Source organism: Scatophagus argus, chromosome 14 (assembly GCF_020382885.2).
Source record: "Scatophagus argus isolate fScaArg1 chromosome 14, fScaArg1.pri, whole genome shotgun sequence".
In the NCBI taxonomy this organism is placed as follows: Eukaryota; Metazoa; Chordata; class Actinopteri; family Scatophagidae; genus Scatophagus; species Scatophagus argus.
In genome coordinates, this window is record NC_058506.1 from 20130592 (window position 1) to 20150017 (window position 19426).

Below are 19426 nucleotides of genomic sequence, written 5' to 3' on the forward strand. Positions count from 1 at the left end.
TGGTGAAAAGCCAGAAGGCACAGACTGATTAATATTCACAATCACAGCCTGATGGAATTTCTTATTATTCCCACAAAGATAATCAGAAATGCCATTAAGCCAGAAACTCGTTGAGGAGTCAAGTATGTTATTGTTGTTCCTGCGCTGTCTGTGAACTGGTAATATTCAGGGTTGGGAGTGTTTCAACAACAGTACAAGCCACAGTGCAGAAAGAAAAGCAGCATCAGTCCTCAAAAGATAGATTGCAGGTGTTTAGTGTTATAAAGGGCAGCCAAAACCTGGATTACCTCTCCAATAACAACCCTTTCTAACGCAAATACGGCCAAAAGACGAAGGCTCCAAAACAGCACCAGACAGGGAGCCAGAAGACCAGAAGCTTCCATGCTAAACCTGCCCACACTGCTGGACTCTCTGGTCTGTGCCAATAACTACATGAAAATGGGAATTTATTGAATGCACATCTATGCCCAAGAATGATTGGATTTAATCAAAACCCTCCTCCACAGTTATGACCTGCAGTAACTGTAACATCTGCAACAGGCAGAAGGGCAAAGCGAGACCAGCATGGACCGGCCTCTGAAGATCACCTGCTGGGTGTCCACGTGCAGCTCCGCTCTGACGGCGACATTGTGACACGTGGTCATAGCAGGAGAATCACAGGTGTGGTCAATAACAGTATCAGCTCACATGCTGGCCAATCAGTGGAAGTGGAAGGAAATCAGCCACACCTGTGCTTCTCTGCGACGACCACAAAACGTCTGTGGAGAAAAGCTCTGAATCTCGATCAGGTGGGTTCCAGGATGCTCGCTGCACATGTCAAAATGTCTGCTGTGAAAAAGGCCTGCTGATTGCTGTAAGTGAGGGATGATGTGATGTGTTGCTTCCAGGCTCCTAACAGCATTTAGAGAACGTTTTGACCAAAATTATGATCTTTGCAGTCCCAGCTTTGCCAGAGGACTGGTCTCCAGACCAGAGTTTTAAAATGACCTGCAGTCACTCACATTTCGTTTGCAGATTTGCAGTTTCAGACTTTCAGTTTTGCCTCCAAACCCTCACCAGGAGTGGGCCGACGTGTTCCCACAGCAGGTCTTACCAGCTGATTGCTCAGGCTGCTGATGTCACAAGCCAATCTCCTCCACATACGAACCAAAGCCTCCCCAGTGGATCCTCACATTGAATTTATTTGCTGAAGCAGAACCTCTGCATTGTCACCAGCAGAGGGCAGAGTTAGCAGACATGTGGATGAGCAGCAGACTCACTGCTCACTGGGCTTCTTCACCTTCTTCATCTTCTTCACCGCCCTCACTTAAATTCATTTCAAACAAATGATCGTACACACTCAAACCGAAACCTCTTGTACCCTGAAAATATTTTATTTGTTGTTTGGTCCTTATCTTCTCTGTCTTCTTGTCTAATCTTCTAAAATCCACCCTGACAGTTAAACGTCTTGGTTTATTGAGTGCTTTGTATTCAGTATGAAACATGAGCACCACACAGGTTGACATATTTAGCTTCTAGCGGCTCAAACAGGTTTTTACAGTTTGTCTCCCCCGCTGAGAGCCATTCATAATGGAAGAATCACAAGAGTCTGTGACCATCTTCTTCACTGTCCTGCAGTGGTTGATCTGTTTGACAGCACACGACCCAAAAAGAATTAAAAATGCATTCTTGAGCTCATGCTAGGACATGCAAAGAAGAGAAACTCAAAATATCCTGCAGGTACTGGAGCCATAACATCCATGAGTGCAGTTCAGAATCGCTCCTGGTTCCATGTAAAATGTTTTCTTTTTCATCAAGAGGGAAATTTGGCTTTGCCTACTTGATTTAATCTAATAAGCCGGAGTGTCCTTTCTGTCTTCACAGCCGTGCTGACTCCAATCAGTACTGCAGAGCTCGGATTTGGACCCTTGAGTCTGGAGATGTGTGAGAAAAGTTTCCTCATTCTGTGTTTGTGCCTGCCTGCTCAGAACTGCGCACAGCCAAAATTAAGGGCAGAATTCAGGCGTCAGTGCAGGCCATTATGAACGAGCATATTTGAAAAGGTCACTCTTACCCTTGACTCCCTCATTTACACTGAACTCCTGGGTGACGGGAGTGGCAGAGCCTCCTCGGAGCGCTTGTTAAGAGACCATTAATCAGATTTCTCCAGACATGGCTTGCAATTTAGCAGAGATTGTTTATCCTTTTTTCATTTACGCTCCCACGCTGAATAACAGCAGCAAAAACAAAGACTGCTTTAGGACTCAGTTGTGTGCAAAGCTGCTCGTCGGAAACCAATAGATATAAGACTGCTATTTAGCAGAAGGAATTCAGTAAGACAGTCCAACACACATTTATGTCTCTCTGTCTGCAGATTTCCTCTTTCAGAAGTTAATGATCAAGGACACAGCAGGGAAAAAGGAGGCAGCAGCTCATTCACCAACAGACTGTCAGAGATAGTGGAGTGCAGGGGCTGGATGGAATATGAACTGAATACATTTGTGAAAATGAAACTCACAATCAAAATTAATGGGCTTGCAGTACAGGGGAGTCTGCTTGGGTGGTGAATTATTTACTTAATATGACTGAAATCGTTATATAAAGAGAAACTTTTTAAATGAGGTTTTACTTGTTTTTGTCCTACATACAGAGTCAACCGCCTGACACCAGACGCTTGAGATGAGACTCTCCAAGTCAGAGTTTAAGTAGTAGTTTATTCCACTTTTCAAAGATGAGGAGAGACACGCAAACCAGGAGTTCAGGCAAATTACCTAACACACAGTGTCAGTAATCGTTCCTCATTGCACAGAAAAACTACGGCAAGGGGGTCAAAATTGAACCAGGAAGTTGGATTTGTCAAATTATGTCAAATTTAGCCAAAGTGGCAGGCTGTGTCAAGCGTATCTGATTGTCCAATCACTCGTGTTCTTGCTCCTGCATTGCTGTGGATTAAACTGCTTCGTATAGGAAGTAAATTAAAATGCGCTCAAGCTTAACCATCTACAGCAGTAAAATACAACATCTGCATTAATGCAGCAGTAATTTTAATCTAAAATCATCAGGTATAATAATAAAGTACTTGAAGTACAATTTGCTGAATATACTAACATACTTTGCTTTGAGTGAGGGTTTCAAAGCAACACTTTCACTTGGAGTTGTGTGATGTTAGTACCTTTACTTCAGTAAAGTTCCTGAATACTTTTTCCACCACACGATGCAGGTCTCTTGACTTGGCACTGATGCTCAGATCCGTCTTCCACAGCAGCTCACAGGAGGTGAAGACCATGCAGTTATCTGGAGGTGGCAGGACAGGATCTGCACTGTGTTCCACCTGCAGAATCTGATTCAAAAGATGCTTTCAAAGTGCTGCAACAAGCGACAGACTCTTGTTAAATTGGACCAGATTTATCAGCTGAGCGGCTGGTGCCCGATAGTCTACAGACAGTTCAACCTGAGGGCGATCTGATGAAGAAGATCACTCACATGTACCAAACTTCTAAACTAAACTTTAAAGAACACTGGGTTCACTGGGCGCAGCATCATGGGACGTCTTCCTTTTTATTACACATTTAGCGCTGGTGGCAGAGTTTATCTATTGTTAATCCAATAAAACTGCAGAATGTACAGATTTCTCTGGATTCTCATTAAATAGACACAGTTGTCAGTAAATGCTGATCCTGTCAGAATGACATGAATGTATCACGAAATGCAACTTATTGAGTCACTTCAGTAAAACGAACAAGCACAATGAGACATATGGGTATCTGCTTCATGGTAACTTTAAACACCTCACTGAGTTGCACTGTTTTCCGTCACTCAGCAGCCACAGCTCCAGCCAGGTGATTACCTGCCATCAGTACCCAAAATGAAGTAGTTTGGTGTGCTTCATTACCCACAGAAAACACCAGGCTGTTTGTGTTCCCAGAAAGATGAACTCAGCCTCAGACTGGAAATCATCTGCCCAGGGTGGCATATTTAGCATGCAGTATATTCTTATTTCAGGTGCTTTATATTGAAGCCTCTGAACCCCAGCACATTAATTTCCTTCTGGGAGAGACCCGTCTGTGAATGAGTCACTGTGGGGAGTGCACTTCCTTTAAAGGGAACATGAGGTTTCATCAAGCTGATTTTAAGAGACTCCCTCTGTGCTGTCTTGTCTTTGTGCCAGTATTTTTCCAGTGTGTTTTCCCCTCTAGTCTCTTCGTGTGTGGGCGTGTTTTGTCGTTACCTTACCCGAGCCAATCCGAAGCGGAGCTGGGCTGCCCCGCCTTACCTGCCGGCTGTCCTCGCTCACCTGTTCACCTCTGCTGGTTTTGCCCTGCTCTGTTAGAAACTTTGTGTTATGTAGACTTCCTTGAAGATGTCCTTGTCTTTACTTGACTGCTTGTCCGGAGTATTAGGCTTTGGGGATCCTGTTTCTGAGCTTGTAAAGTTCTGTTCACAAAGCAAGAAGCACAACAGTGACTTTCTTTTAGATATCTGACTTTTGACACTTGAGAAATTGTGTAACAACACCTGAAACCACCTTTGTAAAACATAAGAAAAACTGTCTCCTTTGATGGCTGAATCTGCTAAGTTTTGGGACTTTCCAAAACGGAGAATCCAACAATCACACCCACTTTTCACAGCCATTGTACTGGTGTGCAAGAGGTCTCACAACTTTTTCTGCCTCTTTTTCTCTTATACTGTCTGCTATCCCTGCTTTGTGCGATTCCCTGCATCGAGGCTACAAGGCACAAATCAAACATGGAGAATAACCTGAAGAGAGATCAGGAGGAAGCTAAAACGACAGGCTTTTCTCCTCAAGAGCATCCTTTTGGGGCAGGTAAAAACACTTTCAGCTTTAGACATGGTTGAACGTTACATCGTACAAACCAGTTGGTTCGTAGTGTCAAGATCCATCCATCCATCCATTTTCTATACCGCTTATCCGTCAGGGTCATGGGGGAGCTGGAGCCTATCCCAGCTGACTACGCGCGAGAGGCGGGGTTCACCCTGGACTGGTCGCCAGTCAATCACAGGGCCAACACACAAAGACAAACAACCACACACTCTCACACTCACACCTAGGGGCAATGTAGAGTAGCCAATTAACCTAATGTGCATGTTTTTGGTATTGTGGGAGGAAGCCGGAGTACCTGGACAAAACCCACGCCGGCACAGAGAGAACATGCAGACTCCACATAGAAGGGCCCAGACCGGGATTCGAACCTGGAACCCTCTTGCTATGAGGCGACAGCACTAACCACTGCACCACCGTGCCGCTCAGCATCAAGATCACATCTGCATTTCAACAAAATTAAAATCTGCCAAACAAAAATCTAAATTTGATTTTAGGTGTCTTTTGTCCTCCTCCTGCCACAGTGATGATGCTAATTGTTAAGCAGCTGACGCCTGGGGATCCTCACCTGGTGTGTGCGCTGTTGACTTGTCTCGCTGCTTATTCGAGATAATTGCCTCTGAGTGGCTGGGCATTGAGACAGGGCTACTTTAAACACCCCCGAGTCCCACGCTGCTGTCTCCCCATGCATTATTCACAATCGATCATAGTTTTACTGTATTTCTGTAAAGCCCTCCTTGTGTTTGTGCACACACACACACAAACACACAAGCCTTTAATCTTCCAACTCACATAAAAACCTTTCTCCATAATGAAATTTTAGGAAAGCGGGAAGGATTTGTCTCTTGTTTGATAGCTTCAACAAAACACCAAATAATTTGAACACTTTTTTTGTCATAACAACAATCTCCAGTCTCATTACCTTATTGAGCAGATGGAGGTTCAGCATAATGAACTGCCTCTAACTATAGTCCAAAAAGCATGAAAAAATTACAAGGGATTTCTTGATTTGCCAAAATAAACTGATCTACTGCACCAGATTTTTCACTGTTTATCAGAATCCTCAGCATGCGTCCTGTGGGGAGGACACGTCTTGTAGCAGAAGAAGACATAATTGAGGCCACCTGTTCAAAAAGCACCAAATGAGAGTAGTTTTCTGTAGGTAAGATCCTTTCCACAGCAGTGATGCTATGCATCCTTATGACACATAAAGGATGTGTTTTATGCATTCTGTTTGTTAGAACATATGGAGGAAAAATCACTTCATCTTGTGTCAAATTATCTTATGAAACAAACTGAACCACTCAATATCTTGGGTACAGCCGCCGAATTCCAGTTCCACAAAGCCCGAGTTTGTTGCCGACGGCTGACACAAGAGGGCGCTGCGTCATCTGTTCAGTGCACACATGTTTGTGCTGAACACGATGACGGGGCGGCTGCAGAGGTTAGAGTCCCTGATAAATCTGCACAGAGAGTCTCGCCTCTGAGTCCCTCTGTTCTGTAATGTGAGGAGCATGAAAGTTACTCTGACTTTCATGGGGGGGGGGCAAGTTTGACATATTGTGCATGTAAACAAATGACGCTTTGAATTTGAATTTAAAGCTGCACGTGCATGTGCATGGCAGCAGAGGAAACTGCTTACAGCTTTAGAAGGCAGATGGTCTATCCTTAACCTGCAATCCTGAGATTATTTTCTACTCTGTGTGTGCAAACTTCTTTTTCGTCCTTAATGGCAGCAGTAAATGATAACTGATTTAAGGCGAGAGGACAGGTGTGTTTTTACATAAAGGTCTCCCCAGCAGTGCAGCTTTAACGAGACATCATTGTATTGCAGTAGATTATAACAGTCACCGTGTCACCCGGGTCTATTCACAACGACGAAACGCGGCAATATGTGTAATAAACAAGTGTGAAAGCATACAGCATCGCAGATTTCCACGGCCACCTGCAGAACTGCAACAGATGGGAAGTAATTAAGAAACATATGATAACATTGCGGTGTGTAATTGGTACATGAGGAAGCAGAAAAAGGTCTGTGAGTTTAAACAGACAAGAGTGCGTGTATGAAAGCATGAATGAAGGTATGTACGTTCATTTCTGTACAAGCGGAGTGAAAAGGGACGGATCAGGGTCAAAGGAGGAGGCAGGCAGGGGCGGCATCAGCCATTCTGGGGCCCGAGGGAAGAGCTTGCCTTGAGTTGGCCCCCTTTATAGTTGTTTTCTAACAACACTGCCGATACCACAGGTTTGAAAAATACAAGCGAGTGCCTTTGGGTCGGGATCAAGAGAAAGGAGGAAACTCAAGTAAAATCCTTCAAATTGTCGATTTGCATGTTTGCAGCTGACTCAAGCGAAAGAGCATAAAAAAGACATTTTCGGTGCAAAAACATCCTGGAGGTGAATCACTAACACAAAGCTTCAGTTCATGGCTCATTGTCCAGAGGTAAACACACCCACACACTCAAGGACGCACACACGCACACGAGTCTGCTGGATCTTCCCTCCCACTGACAGATGGATGGGGTTAATATCATAATTAAGCACCTCGGCTGACGGTTCCTGTTTACCGCTCGGTTGCTAGGGAGTGACATCAGCTGATCCCTCCCTCCTTCCTCTCTAATCCCTTCCCTCTCCCTCACACTCCCTCACACAAACACCACTCTCTCTCTCTCTCTCTCTCTCCCTCTCTCAGATAGGCAGCGCAGACGTGGGCAGAGTGTGGGGGTATAGGGAGAGGAGAGAGCGGGAGGGTAGGTAGTAGTGTGTGTGAGGCTGTCAGACAGCATGGTCTGGGTCTGAGGACAGCACCGGAAGACGCAGCAGCAGCAGCAGCCTGCAGATCTCCATGTAGAACCAGTGTGGTGACATCCACAGATCACCTGGACCCATCCACCCGTCAGCACCCACCTGGGGCAACACCCACCTCTTCCAGAGAGGCAAGAGGAAGAAGAAGAGGAGGAGGACGAGGGGGGTGGGTCTGTTTACCTTCTTTTTTTTTCTTTTCTCAGTTGTTTTGGTTTTGGGAGTGGGCTCCGGGCTGGACCGCATGCATGACACAACGCAAAGGCGAGAAACCCACCATCAGCATCCAGGAGCACATGGCCATTGACGTGTGCCCTGGCCCCATCCAGCCCATCAAGCAGATCTCAGACTACTTCCCCCGTTACCCGCGGGGCCTCCCCCCTGCTGCGCCCCACCAAGTGGGCCACGCCGGGCCCCTGTGCTCTGCCCTCTCCACCTCCTCGGCCGCCGCTTCTGCCACAGCCGAAAGTGACCGCCCCAATGAGGATAAACCAGACCGGGCTTGTGCCGGAGCCTCCGCCTCCTTACAGGCCACCAAGAGGGACGAGGAGCCTGATGTGGAGGGATACGACTCAGATGACTCCAGTGAGTTATGATTTCCCTCCTCATCGTCTCCATCCTACTGCTTACGGTGGTGTTTTCCAACATGTCTACATGCGTGTCTACCCCTTTTAGTTCTTCCTCTCCCTCTCCCTTTCTCTCATTACTGCATCTCCATTTTTGCCACCGGTTGCCAGGCATCCCTCCAGCCGTGTGGCTTTGTGGCTTTATCTATCACCTTTTCTTCTCTCGGCTCCCTCGTCCATCTCTTTCTGTCCCCGGTCCTCTGCCGTGTGCGTGTGTGCTCGTCCTTACATGTTGCGTGTCTGTGCTGCAGCTAACTCTTTCCCTCTGAGTCGACAGACAGCCAACTGTTGCTGCTGCAAAGGATACAGCTCCCTCCTCCTCCTCCTCCTCCTCCTCTCCTCCTCCTCCTCTCCTCCAACTGAAAGGATGATATGTGTGATTTTATTGGAGGAAATGATTGCATGTGTCCGTCAGTGAGTGCATTTTTGCTCATGTTGCCAGCGTGTACAGGGTGCTCTGTCTATACTGTCGATCAGTCTCACCGGGCTGAATGATTCATGGCTTCTTGGTGAAGCTTCAGATTAGACTCAGTATTGCGCTCAGTGGAGTCTGACTGCATCTGTAAGCTCATCCACATACTGTACTGGCTAGTGGCAAGACTGGCAAGTTCCAGCTGTTTGTCTTTATTGGTGTGTTTTTGTATTAATTTCCAAAGCATAAAGATGCGTTTGTGCGTGCGTGCGTACGTTTGTGTGTGTCCATATCCGTCTCGATCACAGAAGGGAGGCTCCTTTGCTGAATGTCATTCCTTTAATCTATCTGGTCTGTGTGGACGAATAATAATGGAAATTAATAACACGCAGCGGCAGCTACCGAAGCAATAACAAATCACAGTGATGGAGCAAGATTTCTACATACTGAAAAGCCATTTTCACTCTCGGCACACACCTTCTCAGATTGATGATACGAGAGTTAATGTAGTGCCACAATGAGAGCTGCTGCTACCTGCATCATTTGTGCAAACCTCTGGATCACTGAAGCAGTGAACGATTTCGCTGAACTTGGCTCACTCTGACTGACATTTTGCTCTGACAAAAGCAGACTTTATGGTGTGTTTGTATCAGACTCTAACAGCCCTTATGAGAGGTTTGTCTTCGGTGCTCGCAGCACACGAGACTTGTGATTGAAGGTTAGTGTGTGACACCAGTGCAGCTTCTCTGAGAGTTAATCCATGCAGAGCAGCATGCATGAGGGGGTGCTTAGGCACTCTCTAATCCAGAACTGGACAGGAGGGGGATGGTAGGGAGTGGAGGAGGCAGTTCTGGCCTGGCAGATGTTGCTCTGTGACCTCGGCCAGGCAACCAGGATTTCGCTCAGTGGGGGGAAAGAGATGGAGAGATGGCTTCTCCTAATGTGTGAGAGCAGTTCTCGATTAGTGACTTGACTTCTGGAGCCAGATATGACTTTGTGAGGGCGTTTGCTCTTTTCAGCAGTCACTGTATGGTATCCTAATTGGTGCAAAGTATTAATCACCTGCCAAGTGATGCTTCCAGTCCTTCTCAGACTAACCAACCAGTTCTGTCTTGGGGTAAAAGTTAACTATGACCTCATCAGTTTGATGCACGTTCACTCACAATTAGCTATGTGTATCTGTGAGCCAGATAAGAAGCACATCTCGGTTTTGCTGCGCTCCTCACATATCTGGGTGGGACACACACACTGCAGTCCATAAGGTGTCATAAACTAGAAAAAAACACCAGCTGCTGTTGACTTGTTGCTCGAACGTGCAGCCATACAGGAGATAAATTCAGTGTTGCCTGAGGCGGCTGTGGCTCAGGAGGCAGAGCAGCTCATCTATTATTTGCAGGGTTGGTAGTTCAAACTCTGACTCCTCCCGTCTGCATGTCGAAGTGTTCGCCAATTGTTCCTGACGGGTTCAGATCATCGCTGTGTTTCAGTGAGTGAATGAGAAGCAAACTGTTAAGGCCTTTATCAGGTGTATCAGTGGCATCCATTTACCAGTGCCTGCTATTATTATAGTGGCAAAACTCCAAAGTGATGTAGTTCTGACTGGGAGGACTGAGGTGCTTCATATAGATCCTCTGCATCCACCACAGTTTGAAACTTTCAAAAGCAGAGCCATCTGATGATCCTGTCTGCTGTACACAGTGAGATGCAAACTTTGCTCTTAAATTTATACCGTGTTTGCAACCAAATGCAACACCACAAGTGCTTTTGAGGAGATACTTGAATGTGTGCTCTGCTGTCTGCTCAAAGACGTGCCAAAGACGCAGAATTGTCAGAGAGAGGGAGGCGGGACGCAGTCAGGAGGATAACAGCAGGTTTTCGACCCCACCTTCGAGTGTGGCCGTTCAGAGCAGACACAAACACTTTGGCCTCTCGACGTGTCTGGATAGAAGGTGTCTTTGATTTCAGTCTGCCTCTTGGTTGCGTTTACACTTGACTAAACAGTAGCTGCCTAATCTGCATGAAGCAGTGAGGTGTGAATGAGGTTGGCTGTATGCAGCAGGTGTCGAGATGTTGTGGCATGCATACCATTACCGTAACTTTCTGTAACTTTGGTGCTGGTGCGCAGTAACTCACAGACTTGTTTTGAAGGTGTCAGTTGAGGATCAGCCACACTGCATGTTGATGCAAACGTCAAACCACAGCTCCTCTCCTTCCTCCCTGCTAATAAGGCAATTAGACACAAACATCTGCCTGAGCATCATCTTAATGATTTTACAATCACCTGAAGAGTCATCAGCGACGAAGGATAATTACAATGTCAACTCCGCTCTCCCGCACCCTCCACCTCCCTAAAAATAAGGCGCCACATGAGGAAGGAGCACCAAAGTAACTATGGTGGCAATTACTTGTAAACAAACACGGGATGAGTTATCCAAAGTCTGAGTCATTTGCATGCTTATCACCAGCCTCACCTACAGTGTTGATGTGTCTCATGAAGGCAGACACTCAAATAAATAAAAAATAAATGAATAACAAGTGGCTGTTTGGGTCTGATGCAACGTCCCAAATAATCCCAAGCTGCTGCTGCTGCCATGGGACCCTGAAAGGAGAAACATGAGGCGTATAAACAAAAAACTACTGCAGCAGAACGAGTCATCTTAGACTCAGTTATTGGGAGCTGCTGCACACTGCAGGTGAAGTGCTTTGCATTGCTGGCTCAGGTTGTCTGTCATGTATTTTTCTTATTCCTGCCGTAATATGACCACACACAGAAAACATCACATCACAACACTCCCTGCAGCTTCACACTGGAAACAACTTAAACATCCACAAAATCTACAGGTTTTGGTCCCACTTGCAGATTCAGTTCAGCAGACTTGTCATTCTGCACCAAAGGTTAACGTCTCTCCTACAGTGAGAAATTCTTCACAAATAGTCTCAGCGGTCCGAAATGCAATGCAGTTGTAAAGACACGTCATGTTTTCGTGTCTGTATGTGTTTCTGATTAATGAGACAGACTTTCCTCCCCTCGGCAGAAGAACGCTACTATTGTCACTCTTCATCCACATGTTGAGAAATCAGTAAAATGTTTGATGCATATTTATTCATCTTCTGACATCAAGACCTGAATATAATGAAAACATAATGACACAAAATGATTCCAGGAATATGCAGCAAACATCACAGATTGATGTTGTGCAACACTATGGAGGGATATCTCCTTTAAGATACAAACTTCTCCCCTGATGTGCGATGTTGAAAGACTCGCTGAGGGACGGCTGAAACCTTCAATTAGATAAAAGCTCACTATAAAAATGGTTCCAGCTTTGCAGACATAACAACTTCTGCTGGACGACAACACACATACAAGAATAACAATAAGAAAAAAATTTATTTTCTATCCATTAAATCCAAACCAGAAATCCTGCTTATCGGCTTAGTTTGTGTACGTTTCCAAGTTTATTTCATCTTGGAGGGTTCGTAAAGTTTTAATACGCTTGTTGTGAGGCTCATCTGATAATTCGTGCCCTCATACATATGAGTCCCATGCTGAGGTGAAGTAATTTTTCCTTCCTGACGGTGCAGCAAGTGTTGCTGTGATCCTGAATGAAAATGTTGCTTCATTTCCAATTTGTTTGACTGTCTTTCAAACATGACTTTAGAGACATAACTTTCACCCCGTTGCTGCATGAAATGTAAGAGAAAGTAACTCACTTCTTCCTGTTGTTTGTGATTTAAAAGAGCCAGTGATGCCCCAAATTGGCTCTTCATGGTCCTGTGGGACTTGATCCAGTATCTGCATGCGTCCTCTTGGGGAGGGGGTGGAGGAGGGGGTGGAGCAGAGTGGCAGTGTTCTCCCTTATGTACCAAATCACACAGGGACATCTCAATCCTTGCTAAGGACCTGCTGGCTAATCTGCATAATGGCAGCATTTTCCGATTCAATGTGACTAAATCCTGATTTTAATTGAAACGGAAAAGTGCATCACCCACCAAGGGTCCCAGCTCCCCTGCGAAGGCGCGTAATCAAAACCAAATGGACATCCAGATCCCTGCCACATCAATTACTGGTTGTTTGCAGTGGGTGTGGAGGGCTGCGTCTCTGCCGGGGCCAGGAGAAATAGCCGGCGTGACCCACAATGCAGAGCAGGCCCTTGTGTTTTCGAGAGATAAGCCTCAGAGCCATATGTGTTGACAGGGCCAGTGCAGGTTGGTTGGGGGGAAGACTTGGTAATGTATGCACACACAGGTCTCCCCTGAGAGGTCTCGCTCTGGCAGTACGACTGTCTCCTCAGCACAGGACCCGAGCTACAGTGTTTGCTTGTAGTTGCTGGCTGGTGAGGGGAGATGCCGTCTGAGAAGAAGGGTAAAGTGTCAGAAACAACGGAACATGACCTGTTTGAAAAAGTAAATAAACCATTTTTGGGTGTTCTTGTGGATTATGGGGATTTAAATTATAAAGGTGGCAGAGTTTGCTCATAAAAATGTGTGTCCTGACATCTTTGGAGAGCAGAGTGTAGACACACTGAAATATGGATCTTATTTCAGATTTGTTTGATGTGTTATATGTATAATAACTATATAAAAATCTTTGTTTTGTACTCCTAGATGAACATAGTATAAAGAGGACAAAGACGAGGCCAACAAAAGATGAGAGGAAATGAGTTTTAGCTGTGGTGTTGGGAGGGAAAATGTTGGATTGGTGCACCTCCAGAGAGGCATTATCATCTGCTACATCACAGCAGGGTGTGGTCGCAAACTCGGCAGATTACCACTGACCACAACTGTGTTAATGAATAAGGTCCAGTGTTCTCATAGGGGTCAGCAAAGTTTTCTTCCATACAGGCTTTAGTATCTATGCTGCTCTTAAAAATTTCAGCGAGTATTCTGGGACTTCACTTTGCAGTGCAGAATCTCAAAAAACAGAGATGAAGCTACAACCCCAAACCTGCAGAATTTTCTCTGTGGTCCAGTGAGAGCACCTATCAGCAAAATCCTGATGATGCCAGAGGGGGGAAAAAAAATGGCAGCCTCGGTTGTCAGGTGCAAGAGAAGAATAATTTAAAATTCCCCCGTGCACCATTCCAATTTACAGTCAGAACATGAGGGTTACTCACGTCAGATTTGTCTCTTCTGAGATACATAAGTGCAAGAGTTGGAGCACCAGTTCAGTAGTTATATGTGACAAAGACACCAAAATCACGTGTCCACACTAAACAACTGGCACCAGTACTCCAGTATGCTACCTCTTTAGCATATTGCTGTTTAGAGACGCTAGCATTTTCCAAAGAGAACAACAATGCTGTCTGAGGTGGGGAACAATTCTCCGAAGCCAGCAACCTCTGGGGCGACACATGGAGCCAACACAATTCCCCGAATGGCCACTTGAGGCTGACTCTGAAAGTGAGTCAATCCCCATGGACCCCCATATTAAAATGCAAGAAAATGACATCAGAGAAACGATGAAGGCGTTTGGTGTCTGATGAATGGGATCATCTTCTAAAAACCCAGTGTATTCCTTTAAGGGCCGACGAGCAGGAAGCATGTCCGACCATCTGTTGCCTCTCCGAGACCAAAAGCCATTTCTAGACCTTTTCAAAATAGAGGGCTGAATGAATCCACTAGAAAACATCCCCTGAGCCTCGTAACGCTCAGTTCAATGTAAAGAGTGATTTCAGCGCTGCCGTGCCCGGCGCAGTACAATCCTATTAAGAGTCTATCTGCAAGCTGTCATGCAGTAGTAATGACTCACTGTAGTGTCCCATGTTTTGCTGTGACTAACCCATCACTAACAAAGCAGGCCAGATTGTCAGCCTGTTCACATCATGGGTCATTATTACTGGTGCTGTCTCTCAACAGGAGCCATTGAGCGTTTTAAGTTAGCAGCAGTTCTGCCTCATCAGATACAAACTCGGCTTGTGCCCTCCCTTCATCCCACTAAGCACATTATGTAATGATAATGCAAGCTATTACACAGATCCATTTGGTGTCTGGAGCCGTCATCGGTGGGGAGAAATTTTGTTTGGCTTTGGTTTGTCACACTTTGCATGCAGGCGTTTAGGGAGAGTATTTAAATTTTGCCGGCGATACACTTAAAAGCTTCGTTTTTTTAAAATGCAAAATGCACCTGTTTTTAATTTTATCAATTTAAACCACTGATTGTTTCCAAGAGAAGTGCTTCATCACCGTTACCGAAAAGCCAAAGACTCACTCCACTTGCCTAAAATAAATGCTTGCGTCTGATCACATCCCTGCCCACGCCTAGAGATGAATCAAAACTTAACTAACTTAACCATAACTGTGTTGAGTGGGCACTGTGTCCACAGAGAGCTGACTTCACCAGGATTAGAGTCTTAGCCTCTTGTCTGTTCGGTGTAAAACATGCAGCTTAATGAGGCCACATTAAAGGATGTACAAAAGTTCAAAGCTTTCAAACTCTAGATGCCATTTGCTGTTAAGTGCAAAGCTGATGATCATATTTAGATTCAATAAGAACCATTTACGGACTCATCAAAACACACGGTTTGTCCAGTAACTCGGTTCATAGACGCAGCAGTAGGAAGTCTTTTCCAGCTAACAAGGTTTTTTCAAATAAGCTGCTGACTCTGAAGCTCATCTCCACTGCTGCCAACTCGAGCACTCAGGAATCAATGATTCTGTGAATGTTCCCTGTGGGTCCTGGAAGACCTCCTGACTGGAAATCAGTGCTAAAGAACTCAGCCTCAAACCATGTAGCTGAAAGATCCTGTACGTTCGTATTTAATTGGTAAACTAATCTGAAGATCATTGTCTCACGTTTGATCAAGAATATCTAAAAATGCAAGATGCGAGTGCCTGCTTGTTGTGCTACAGATCTGTTCACAATATATAAATAAAGTTTTTTGTGGCAGTTTTCTCAATGGACCAAAGGGTGCGCAGCTGCGATCACAAGAGCTTTTCAGAGCTCAGCACTTGTTTTTCTTACTTGGCCAAAGTGACTTCCCTTCTTTCTTCGGAGTTCATCTTCTTACTCCGAGAAGACACCGAACACACACTCTTTCAAAGCTTCTGCATCCCACCTCGGCTGGATCGATAATAGGTCTCTGCCCTGCTTCTTTGGACTGTTGGAAGTCACATCTCAGTATTTCAGTCTTTCAGCTGCTGCTGCTCCCGCAGGAGGGAAAACTCAATGAGCAGTACAATACAGCTCTGCTGAAGACAGACCACAAACCACAATGTCTGGCCTCAGAGTTGAGTGCTCGGCTGAAAAGGCTCGCTGAGCTCACCTGGACTAATACCAGCCAGGCAGGAGGATTTCTTCGTGTAGGTGTATTGTGTGTTTTCTTTATTGTCTGCTAAAGTGGATTTGATTTCCTTGGGGTGGGAGGGGCGGTCTTGCCAGATGGTCTCCAGTTAACGGCAGGCTTAAAGATTATGTATGTAATCTCTAATCACACAGCGCTGGTGTTACAGATAAATTACATTTATTTTCCTGGCAACGTGATATATTTTCACGTTGAATAGGATAAAGAGAGGAAGGGCAGTGAGGTCATTAAAATCATAAGGGTTGAATGTGCTGTACTGTATGTTTTGGGATCTGCCTCCTTCGGTGAGGTGATGAGCTGATAATGCTGCTGCTATGCCAATCCTTCAGAAAAGTTCCAGGATGAATTCAGATATTTATATTTTAGGTGACTTTTTCTTGTATTGGTATTGATTGCCCTGATTTCTCTGAGATTTATGGTCCTAACATTACCTTATGGTGCAGGTGAAGCCACCATGTGTGGAATTCTGTGCTCACAACATCTCTCAAATTATTAGGAGTTTTTGTTTGTGGTTGCAGTCAGTATGTGCATTTATGTATGTTTTGTTATGCATAAGTGAACCCCAGCAAAAAGTAAAATGCAACAAAATGCGATAAATCATGATTTATTTATGAACGTGGGACTTATTTGTTACACAAGTTTGATGAAAGTATCAGGTCACTGTGTGGAAGAGCCCGAGTTTCCTACCGTGTTTCCCACCACTGAAAGCTTGATGGATGATCTTTAACTTGTGTTAGCGCTGCACCGCCTTTATTGAAATAGCTCCAAAAGCTGTTGATCTCTGTGCACTCAGCTACTGATATTTGGTTGGTTAGGAACTGTACTACATCTGGAAAGAGTTTGGAAACCTGCCTTTAGATGCTTATTAAGTGGATTATGATGCAGGCTGCCTTGTGTACTGAGCTGATGTTTTGGCCTGAGGGTGGCCAAGAGTCAAGCTCTTGAAACATCAAAATGGATGTTCATCTTCTGGGGAGCATGAATGTGCTTATCACATACGAACCCATCAGAGGTATTTCCTACGTACAAGTGCAAGTGTTGCCCTTATGGTGGCACTAGAAGAAAGGTGGGTGGAGGGTGGAGGGGTGTCACTAAAAAGAAGAAACACACTCTAGTAACTGTGTGTATGAAGGCTCTGAGGTGATATCTCTGCCCCAGTTAGCAGATGAGGCGACACTAATACCGCAGAATGACAGATCAAGCACCTCTCCCACCATCGCGTCACATTCAATTGTCATTTTCAGCATTGAAATCATATTCAGTATGCATGCTGTGCCTCCAATAAAATTTGTCAAAATATTAACACACTGAGGCTTACATAAAGATCCATGACTCGTCTGCTTCTGGCAGCCCCACAAAGTAGCAGTGCCTGAGTCATCTTTTTAGGGAGCCATGGGTCTGCAAAAACTCACCAGGCCAGAAAACAAAAATTACTTTCTTTTAAAAAAAATATATTTTTAGTGTTTTGTGAAGGCCTCTGCAAATGCTAACTTAACTGTGTTCGCATTTTCACATGCATGCTGAGAAATCATTTCAGACAAGTTTCAGTGCATCCTGTCCTTCGGCCTTCACCAATAAATTCACGCTGTGATGAAAATAAATCAGCAGTCTATTCTGACTTGTAAAAGTCCATTCAGATCTTAATGCATTCTTCTCAGTTTGCTGAGATTAAATATTTGACTATGGGACTCCATTAGCTCCAGGTCTTCTCAGCTGCTTTATATTCACACGGTCACTCATCTTGATCTATATTCTCTCCTGGCCTGATTCAGTGCGAGGACGGATGAGTCCATGACCATCAGCTCTGGGCCGCCGCCATTCACGCAGACGCTTTGAGGCGTCTGCAGCAGCGTTGCCTTCCTTTACGCCCCCTAAGGTTTAACGTGGTAATGACTGTTCACACTGTTCTCGTGCTGTACATTAGCAGGAACAGTCAACTTGAGTGTGCATCATAAAAAAGACATCAATAACCCTTTAAAATGTAAATCCTCAGCCTTGACTGTAACCATCGTTGCAGAAGATGACACTGAATGAGGGAACGCAGCGTTTAGTGTGGAAACGCTCCATGAAAACATCACACTGTACATCAACGCTGATCTGCCAATAATAACTGTTACTATTCCTGACAGCAGCAACCTGTGAGCATGATGAAAGCCCACGACCGTGCATCATGCTGTGAAAGTCGTCAGAACATCGTTTCCAATAGCTTTAATCATTTCAAGCTACCTCAAAGCGTTTTACTGTGAAAGGTCACCACAGATGAAGCCTGGTGTTTTGATTTTTTTTTCCTGTTTGTGCCGAGAACCACTGCGAACATATGGTCACAGTGTAGGTATTGTTCTCCAGTGCTGTCAGCGCAGGATCGGCCATGTTTTAACAGGGATGCAGTGAGAGGACACCATGTGGTTACATCAGACAGTCGAGCTTCTCAGAGGACTATCCACCCTGACCTTCGACGTCTGTAACGTCTCACCCCCACAGACGGAAAAAATGTGAAGAGGATGTAATCTGGGGTGTCCTCCGAAAAGCTCCAAAGCAAATGAGTAGATGATAATCACAGTGTGTAGGAGAGACGGGGTCTTCAAGTCAACCAAGATCCTTAAAAGCAGTGGTGAAAGAAGTACTTAGAGCCTTAAAGGGATAGTTTGGGTTTTTTGGAAGCGGGGGAAGAAATCAGTTTCACTTTAAGTGTAAGCCATATTTAGAAGTTTTTCACTGCTCAGAGAGCTGTCATGTCACTCTCTTCAAAGCCACCAGACTCCTTTGACAAAAACAGTAATTTTACCACACAGAACAGAGGAGTTACTGCATCCATCGTTTTGTTTGTTTGTATTATTATTTGTGACTTGGATGAATCCAAACTAACCCTTTAAAACACTGTTATCATGAAATATTGAAGAAGAAAGAAGTACAAAAGTAAAAGGCTGTTAATGCAAATGCATGAGTTTGTAAATATAGAATTTCACTGTTCTAGTTATACATTTAAGTCCTTATGTACTTAAAGTCAGATAAGTTGGGAACCAGTGGGTCAGTGCAGCGTTTTACAGGCTCTTGAAATGTTTTTTATCTAAAATCTAAATTTGAAAAGCAACTACAGTTGTTAAATGTGGTGGAGTAAAATGTACAGTATTTCCCTCTGAAATGTCAAGTAGAAGTATCAGGTCTTATAAAACAGCATTACGCAAGTAAAGTATCTCAAGTTTTGGTTCTACAGATCAGCACTGGAGTGGATGCATTTGCTTACTTTGACTCTCCCTACCAGAAAGTACATTTTAACATCCAGAGTGGGAAAAAAAAAGCCTGCAGCTCTTCGCTCATCTCCACTCGATTAGCATTTGTTCTCATCCCACCAGGTAGAAATCTGTATCTTACTGAAGAGAGCAGCAGAACAAAAATCCCACACAGGGCTCCAAACAATAATTCAGAAAGCAGCAGCATCGCAACATTTCCCAGAACTGATGCT

At 44.8% G+C, this 19426-nt stretch overlaps 1 protein-coding gene across 1 annotated transcript in view; it reads left to right on the forward strand.

Annotated features, from left to right (window-relative positions):
• The first annotated feature begins 7522 nt into the window (after window positions 1-7522).
• Window positions 7523-19426, forward strand: part of doc2b (double C2-like domains, beta) — a 93366-nt gene continuing 81462 nt past the window's right edge. Inside the window, exon 1 of the mRNA XM_046410753.1 lies at window positions 7523-8206. Within this exon, the coding sequence (XP_046266709.1) occupies window positions 7870-8206 (337 nt within the window). The 5' untranslated portion in view covers window positions 7523-7869. The remainder of the gene's footprint in view (window positions 8207-19426) is intronic.